We start from the raw sequence: 9512 nt of genomic DNA on the forward strand, positions 1-9512 counted from the left end.
GCTCTTGGTTAGACTTACCTGCATTGCCCATACCAGGCTGGTTGGGCATCATGCCATGACCTCCTAACATGCCTTGCTGCTGTTGCATTACAGGGTATGGGCTGTTGGCCCGTATGGGGTACTGCAATGATGGCTGCTGTGAGGGGACATTCATGTCCAGAGAGACACTCCTCACTGGTAATGCCCTGCCTGGCTGCCCTGGTCGGACAACGCCAAAGTCTAAAAAGCAAGAATAAACAGGCTTTAAAAAAAAATTCATGCCCCCCCACTCCCCTCTTGAGTTTGAGCTCTACTTACTAGTTTGACCCATGCCGAGGCCTCTGGGTTGTTGCTGCGTCGCCATGGCGGCGTTGTTCTCAGACATCTGCAGGATGTCATTAAAGATGTTCTGTTTGTCCATGGGACTGGGCAGCGAAACCGGCCGCTGCTCACAGAAGAGCTGCGGCTGAGCGCTCTGCAGGTCGTTCAGGATGTCGTCAAGCTCCGATGACTATGAAAACATAAACAGATGAGGCATGTGGGATTCCAATTAGAAACCGATTAAAGCCAGACATGGAAGTACTGATACGTAACATTCTAACGAACGTTTGACAAGATGTTCGACTGGAGAGGTCTGCTGGAACGCCTTTTGTAGAGACACCTGATGCTTGATGCTCAGATGACAAAGAATCAAGGAGGATTCAAACCAAAGAATCTGGCTCTAGCTAGTATGGTGGCTGTAGCATCATGCCATCATAAAAACATTCACACTGCTCTGAAGTTCAAATTAACAAAAGCAGTTTTGGACACAAGAGCAAATTTTTTATCTTCAAAGACCCCAAATTTTGAGTTTTGTTTCCTGAAAGTGAGATTTAGGGCTTTATAATGCACATTTAAGGCCTACCTGGTATACTAAAACAACTCAAGTTATCTTGCTTACCCAACAACTTATATTTACTTGCTTAACAATTGAAGTACAACTATGTTTGTATTTTGCGTCTTTTGTACTGTCACCTAAATTCAAGGCCTTATAGTATACATAAAGATTCACACAACGGTCATTCCAAGAAGGTGTTAGTCAATTGCTGAAATGTCTGTTTTCAAGCCAAACTGTGCTAATAGATTTTTTTTCTATAGTGAATGAGCTGGCAGAGGATAACTACCAAGAACATTTTAACTTTCTTAATAAACAACAAAACCAAGTCTTGGTAGGAGAGGAAAGACTATGTCCTGGAAAAAAAGCTGAAGAATGTGTGAACAAATTGAGGATGCAAATATTTAAGATGCAGTATGCAAAAACACTGGTATACTCAAGACATTTTAGAGACCAAAACCGAGATGATAAAATTAAAGGACTTGTTGAAACCCTTTTACAATCTGAAACCCTCCAGTTTCAGAATCCGAAATGTATAATAATGTAGAATTTTTCAACCAGATAACGGAGTAAAATAAAGAAGTTTAAGCAAAAAGCCAACCACCACTCAGGGATACATGTAAATACAAAAGGAATATCATCTGATGTGACACGTTGTTGTAGCTTTCCACAAGCTTTTATCTTCAACAAGGACAAGGCCAAGGTGGGGAGAGAGCTTTACTTGCTCAGTGACGGGAGTTAAGGGTCAGGGAAATAGTTGCCATTTTTAGAAAATAGCAGCAGCCTCCAACAGATACTCGGTTTTCCGAGACGAGGCGAGCCTTTCCAGATAGTGGCGGCCTCGTGGAGCCACGGCACTGATAAAAAAAAAAAAGAACTGATCATTCCTAAGATATTCTTTGTATTTTCATATACTTCTGACACTTTCAGTCATCTGAAATGTAAAATTAAAAAGGCCAACAGGATGTTTGCTTTACATAAAAGACGTTACAAATGTCTAGCAGGAGAAAGACAGAAAAGCAAGATGCAAACATGCGAGATGAAAACTATCTTCATTTACCAACAATAAGATATATCAAATCACTGTCAAGCTGGATAAGATTAGAGTGCTAACAAGGTCACATGGATACTGTTAATGCTGTCGTATGAGCTGCAGAAACATGATCTACCCAGTTTTCAGACTATAGGCCTCCTGACCAACTAGTTCATGATGACCCTTCATTTGCTCCAGTTTAATATAAACTACTTTCATTTTGAAGGGGTAGTTTATTTCATCATAATATATAATGTAACAATTATATTTTCACCTGGAAAACAAGTGACAGATTATTTTTCTTAAAATCCAATAGAATTAAAATGACCACTAGTTCAGCTATGAATAACTGAAGGCTGACCTGTAAAAAAGGGAACAAGAGAACAAAACAAATGGAGAATATATTTTTTGAATGAAAACTACATTGAAGCAAACAGACTGTTCATCGACTGATCAGAGGTTTAAGGAAATAGTCTTAAGAACTTAAACTTTGTGCCAGAATCTGGGTTTCATGTCATTTCCTGTCAAGCATGTACAGCAGGTGAGCCCAAAGTCGGTACTCGAGGGCCGGCATCCCGCATGTTTTAGTTCTCTCCCTGGTTTAACGCACCTGGATCAAATGATGTCTTGTTAGAAGGCCTAAGAGGAACACTGACATGCTGAAAAGGTTGTTGGTACTACCAGGGAGAGAACTAAAATGTGTAGGATGCCGGCCCTCGAGGACTGACTTTGGGCACCCCAGATGTACACAATCATTATGGCACACGGCTTTCTGTCTCTGACTGAGGAAGGATTGATGAACTACACAAGTAAGGACTCTTGTTACGCTGCATCTCTACATCTTGGCCTCCAACAACAAAAACTTGCTTTTGTACTCGTTCCTTGGGTGGGCCCCACATGAGATGCCAAAAGATGGGAAATATTTTACTCCTAAGTTTATTCCAAAGGATGGGAGTCTGACCCCAAATAACCAAATTTAAGTCAAAGACTGTTAAGAGGCAATTGAACTCCGGTACCCCAAAAAACCTAGGCCTCGGTTCGGTAGAAGTGAACTCTGGAGTGGTTCAAATGCATATATAAATGTCAAGTGGACTGGAGACCTCCCCAAAAGCAGGAAGCGCTCTATAGCGCAGTGCATTCTGGGAAAATACAACAAAAACAAGCGCCCACATTTAGCGCTAGTGGGAGAAATGGTTCGTGTTTTTTTTTTTTTTTTAAATCAGAAACAAAAGAGAAATTCTACTACTGTTAAAATCTGATGCCAGTCTATTTTTGTTTTCATTTTGTGAAGGAGGAAGTTGCGCTTTGTCTTCTTCAGAGGTTTTCCTGTTGTTTCCTTCAGTGGTCCTTAGTGCAGTGCCACCACAGGTGAGGAGGCGAACAGGTTTTTCAAAGCATTTAGTGTGTTTGACACAGTGCAGTGTGAAAGCAAATCACACCAGGTGAAAATGGAACAAATGTTGTAATTTTGGTCCCCAATCAAAGCAGTGTGAAAACACTAAAAACTGGTTTGCGTCTTACTCCCAATTTCATCTTTTAAAAATTTAAAGTTGAACTTTCAACCTGGCATTAGTCTAGTGGCACGAAATGTGAGTACCAGCAACATGTTTTTAAGCTGTAAGACTTTGATCAGGAGTGTACATCTAACAATTACAACACCACCAAATAAAATGAAGCAAAATGTAGTCAATTAAAAAAAAAATAAACAGCAGATAATCAATTAAATGCAATGATTCCAAGGCAGCCACTGGGAGTTTTAGTAAATAAGTTGCAGTGGCCATAACTGTCCAGCAGAGTGCATTGCGCCTGGGCTAATATTTACAGATCGTGACATACTGTACAGCAGTACAGCACCACAGTATTGTCTAGTGTTGCACTTCACTTTTCCATACAGTGACATTTATTTGTCAGGCATGCAACTGCTGCGGAAGATAACTGGGTAGCCAAAAATGTCTGACACAATATTTATCTGAAGAGCTCAAGGTTCTCAGCTTTCACACGACAAGAGGCAGACCTGGTAGGTCCTCATATAAACGGGCTAAAAATGATTAGCCCCACAATGCCGATAATACTGAGAAAGGACGAGCAGAGTGGATATATAGGAGACCTGGAGAGAGTAGCAGAGTGAGGATGGAGTGGTGGGAGAGAGAAAAGCCCTAATGAGGTCAGGAATGATGTAATGCCTCTGTACACCCCGTTTGCTCTCCTCCTCCTCGATTCTCTCTCCTCCCACTTTCAGTTCTCTCCATTTCCAGTTGCTTTTACTCTTAATGGGTTCTGCTGCTATCAATCCTTTTAACTGGCTGGCCTTCGGTGCATGTCTGTGTATGTAATTCAATCCGTGTTCTCCTTTTCTCAGCACTACAACCTATAAGCGTACGAACACAGGCAACACGCAAACGTCCAGAGGCAGGAAATAAAAAAATTCACAACCTGGTAAATATACAGTCTCAAAGCACTCACAGATTAGACATTTATCACCCAATTAAGTCTTAGACTCACTCTGAAAGCACTCAAGAAAAAGCAGGAAAAAAGCCACCTTTTTTAATGCATTATAAAACTTTATTTCTTAAAATAAGGTAGAATCAGCTCCTGAATAGTGATGATGACAGCAAGTTAGATTACTTAAAAGAAAATAATATTTAAGTACCGACATAGACAGAAAATGATCTTCATGCTGCAGGAATTAGCTGTCAGCTGCTGATGTGTCCTACATTTTATGCATGTTTCATAGTTTAGGCACTCAGAGACATTTGCATGCTTAGCAACAGCAGGCTGACGTTTCCCCACAGTGAGCCAGAGATGAAGCCCTGACCAACATCTACTCCTACAAACCAAACCGGACTCATCTGATACTTGATAGAAACCAACACCTCTGCAAAAGTAGACACTTTACTCTGTTTCACATACACTTAACAGCCACTTACACCTTGCTCATAGCAGGGTGTGATCCTCTTTTGGCATTACAATTTAACTGACTTAATTCTTAATAGCACAGAACGGACAGGATTGGGATGTTTTGAATTTTGTGCTATTGCATGTTACCCTGGTTCAAGCAGCTATCTTAAGATGGGGACATGGTGGTCAGAAAATAATGGAAATGGTTTAAACAATGTTCAGTTGGTACTAAGAAAATATCCATCCACAACACTACAATCAGTCTAAACCTTTACTACAGATCAAGAGCTACTCATGCCTACATATTTCCATCAAATTCACATAGTTGTAGCTGAAATCAAAATATTAATATTAATGTTCCTGATCGCTCTACTATCTATGTTTTGTTTACCAATTGTCCACATGTAGCTGATTTTTTTTTATTCTTGCTAAACTGTATTGAAGACCATGAACATCATCTTGTGTGTCTGGTTTTTTTTTTAACACTAAGAAATTTTTACCTTTTACAATGTTGTTTACAGTATGTCTATGTGTCTTGGTTCCTGCTCTGACTGCTGTATTCGTATCCACAGACACCTGTCTGGAAAGCTGCACAGAGAAAAGCTGAAACACCAATAATTACATTTTATGTTGTTTGTTCAAAGCAAAGGGCCAAGATCATGAAGCAGACAAACAACTTTTTCAATAAGTTCTGTCAAGCACAATGTCAACTAAAACTGCACTGAAATGTTATGAGCTGAATCATCAACGACTCGTACGCAAGCATTAACTTAGCATTTGTGGCAACTGCTTTGCAAGAAATTTCTGTCGAGTGATGCATCTTCAGATGCAGGATTTTCTAACTGAGTTATCACTGTGTTGGAGCTGCTTAATTACAGTGGTCCTAAAAAACCCAGTAAAAAAATTATTGGGATTAAATATCTATTGCCATTAAGAGAAACTAATAAAAGAGGCTGCAGCATACAGAACATTATTGGCGAGTTGAGTCCAGCATAATTGAATGTAAAGCTGATGAAATGAAGATGCTAAATCACACAATTTTAAAACTACTGAGTTTTGAAGCATACAGGGAATCACGCTGCACTGACTACACATTCTTTTCAAATTCCGATTTATGAAAGCTTTATTCATAAAGAAGCTTGGTTTTCTCAAAATACTGATATGAACCTGTCTTGTCCCTTCTATTGTTCTCAAGAACTGGTCGATGCCGGTGTGGGGGACTCCATGGCAGGAGGGTGAATGTCTTGTTTTTTCTTGACTTAGTTCATGGCATTTGACAGGAAAGGGAACTTAGAAACAGATCGAGTAAAGCAGAAGTGCGACCGTCAAGTACACAAACTAAAATGACCCTACCCCTACGAGAATGCTGGCATTTAAGCTTGAAATAAATACGAGTACAAAATATTGCTGACAGATACATGACAACAACACCTACAATATTATATATCAATATTTACCAACTACCGTCACCGATGAGTCATTAAAAAAATGATCAACTTGGTGAATGTCATAGGGTAATGGAGCTTGGCTATTTTAGAAATAAGATAAATCTCTTCTTCAAGCCATTTAACATCTTCGAAAAGTTTTATAATAAAATAACATGTATACATAGTATATGGAGCACTGCAAAGTTATTTTTACCTCTATTTTAATTTAAATCATGGCCTATTACTGTTTTTCCTTTGAAACTCATATCATGATTTTCATTAAAAAGTGTGGATTCTGCATACACTGTGTGCTCAATTACAAGGGAAGTGATTATTTTGAACTTAGAAACAGATCATATCATTTTTAGGCATATTTCCTAAATCTAAGCTGAATAAACTTGAATGCTGAATGGATTTAACTATTCCAGGTGATGCGTATTTGTGTAAAGAGGCAGGGTGTGGCCTAAAAGATCTACAACTTATATCAAGGTGAGCTACATTATCTAGCAGCTTCCTCTGTTTCAGTAAAATGAGTCAAAAACAAGATTTACTGACTCTCATAAGTCAAAAATTACCAAAGAATCTCTCAATGAGTGCTGTAATCTTGAAATTACTAAGACTTGGGGCGCAATCCCAGAAAAATCTAAAGCTTTGTTACAAATAGTCAACTGGGTCAGAACAAATGTGTTGAGAAAAATGACAAATTAAGCACCAAGGATTTGAGAAGAACCAGGTGTGAAGCTACCAAGGATCCATCGTCTTCCAGTTCCATCATATTTCATAACTGCCAGAAGATGTTCAGAGCTACGAGACACGGCCAAGGTAGTAAAGGCTGAAACCCGACCACCACTGAACGACTCATAAGCTAAAGCATGTAGACTGGGCCAAGAAATATCTGAATACAGATTTTTCAAAGATATTACGGAGGAAATGAGAGTGACTCTTGGCAGTTCAGATGGATGAACCAGTGGGTGGAATAGTAATGGGCACAAAGCTTCACTTCAAGTCAGACGCTAACAAGGTTGAGGTAGGTGATATGGACTGGTATTAATAAATGACAAAAAGTTGACAGTCAATAGGTCAGCAAACTGAAGGACTTCATGAATGGAAGCTTATTCCTTTTGCTGAAAAGAAGGGTCAAAACTCTGGTCACAGATTTATTTATTTTTTTCCATTTCAGAAATGTTTACTGGAATGGTTTGAGTTAGGGATTATAATTCTCACTAAGAGAAAATAAAAATAACGAGATGGGGAAAATGTGCATTTTAATTTTGTTTGGATAATAATTCTGCACAATAATAGCTGCCCAATAATTGTGCACTTAAGAATATTTTCATAAGAAAGTCAAAATCTCACTTTTACTTTCTTAAACATTCATGCTTGGTGTTTATTAACAGCTTAGATTAACGCTGCAGTTGGTGATCAATGAAAATAATCTTCAAAAATAAGACTTGCCTTATAATTGCGCTCACACAGTTTATGTAAAATCATGGGACACTACATGCTACTCTTGGATATTTCATTCACGCAAGATGGCTTTAAACTAGCAAATTTAAAATCTGCTTTCGACTAGTTAAATGCAGGTAAATCTCAATCCAAATCCCAGCTCCTTTCCTCAAGCCATGTTTATTTATTTATCTTGTCTGGTAATTAGCGAGTATAGGATTACATTTCTTTCACTGGAGCAACAACGTGGTAATGGCTGCTGCTTAAGAAACTGTTTATGACAGGTGATCAAATTACACAGTTCTTCTCAAGTAATCAGAGGATGAAAAATGTTGAAAGCACTGCGTCACGAACGTGGCTGCTCAGCAGGGACGGAACCAGTGAGCCGTCTCCCTCATAACTGCACCTGCTTACACAATAATGGCTAATAGTTAAAATCGCGTAAACAACAATCTGAGAAGCAGCAACGTAAACAGCCAAGGAATGGGCATTTATAATAACATTCATTAAGAAAAATTTATCACGATAAAAATTTGGACTTGTCCTCGTCTCAAATTTCAATAAATGACGCTAAATAAACTAAAACAAACCCACAGCGTTAGTGGAAATTTTATATTGGCTATTTTCCTCCAACATTTCTTCTACAAGAGCATCAATAAATATCAGTAAATAAAAAAAAAAATAAAAAATTAAATGTGGTTCCTATGTGCACCTCAGTGATATACAAAAAAAATACTTATGTCGTCCTGAAAAACGGCTTATTTTAAATGGAAATGTTTTTCAAGAGTAGTATTTGAGTATAGTATTTGTATCACACCAAAATTTTAAGTCCACATCGTCCACCCCTAAAACAGCCCTATGTTTAAAGCGGGAGACGAGAGTGGCAGCAGGGTGTCGGTAGCAGGTGTTCTTCTGCCACGCAGCTGGAATGTGAAGCAGCCGGATGCCATCGCCACTGTGGCTTTGGAGCGGCAGCGCGTGGAGATTTAGGATAAAGCCATGTAGATGGATTTTACACTTCCTGGCAGGTAAATCGAAAGTTCTCAACTAAACAGAGGACCGCCATTAATGCAAGTGGATGATTCAAGAGTATCTTAGGGTTCATAAACACCACCAGCATGGAGCAGGAAATGGACAGATGGATAGAGACATTTTCTTGTCTTATTTTGTAGTGAAAGAACAAAACACCCTCGACACAGTCACCTAATATGTCCACCTACTGCTCTGTTGATAACTGATAGATGATCGAATCACAAGCTTCAAGCTGCCACATAGTGAACCACAGCCATAACTGGGATTTGATTTCTCATTTAACTCTGCCCCGGCCATCAATAATTCAGCCCTGAAACGATGATGGTGAGGAGGAAGTAGAGGAGGAGGAGCAAGGCAGAGGTAGGTTGAGAGTCAGTGAGGAAGCAGTGGGTGAGGTTAGTGGAGAGGATGACTCTCGGTAGCTAGTTTGAGAGCTACCGAGCTACTTTCACACATGGCCAAGCAGCGATTCACCAGAAGAGCGCAGAAAACCACACACACACACCCGCACACGAAGTGACTAATGAAGTCACAGATTAGTGTGTGTCTAACAAATGTCCTTTTTCTCATTAATGAAATCTGTTAGCCTGGAATGAGCCGTCGGCAACTGAAGGAATGACTGCTTTAATAACGATCTCATTTCATGGCTGCCGTTAAAAACCGCCAAATCCGTCCCATTGTTCGGGTTTACTTTATTGCTTTGCACCTCCAAGAAAATCAAACCTTCATTATTAAACCCTACATTCTCTTCGTGTACGTCCTACAAGCCCAGCGATCGCTCTGCCCGCCATCTCCATGGCAGCAGCGAGAACACGCAGGAGCA

General features: G+C 39.5%; 1 protein-coding gene across 5 annotated transcripts in view; it reads right to left on the bottom strand.

The window, feature by feature from the left end:
* Window positions 1-9512, bottom strand: part of ncoa2 (nuclear receptor coactivator 2) — an 81068-nt gene that overhangs the window by 11462 nt on the left and 60094 nt on the right. For all 5 annotated transcript variants that reach the window (XM_023326259.1, XM_023326258.1, XM_023326261.1 and 2 more), the window contains exons 12-13: window positions 298-490; window positions 19-219 (exon numbers count right to left, since the gene is read on the bottom strand). In XM_023326259.1, coding sequence (XP_023182027.1) covers window positions 19-219; window positions 298-490 — 394 coding nt within the window. The remainder of the gene's footprint in view (window positions 1-18; window positions 220-297; window positions 491-9512) is intronic.

This window comes from Xiphophorus maculatus, chromosome 21 (genome assembly GCF_002775205.1).
Source record: "Xiphophorus maculatus strain JP 163 A chromosome 21, X_maculatus-5.0-male, whole genome shotgun sequence".
NCBI classification, from domain to species: domain Eukaryota; kingdom Metazoa; phylum Chordata; class Actinopteri; order Cyprinodontiformes; family Poeciliidae; genus Xiphophorus; species Xiphophorus maculatus.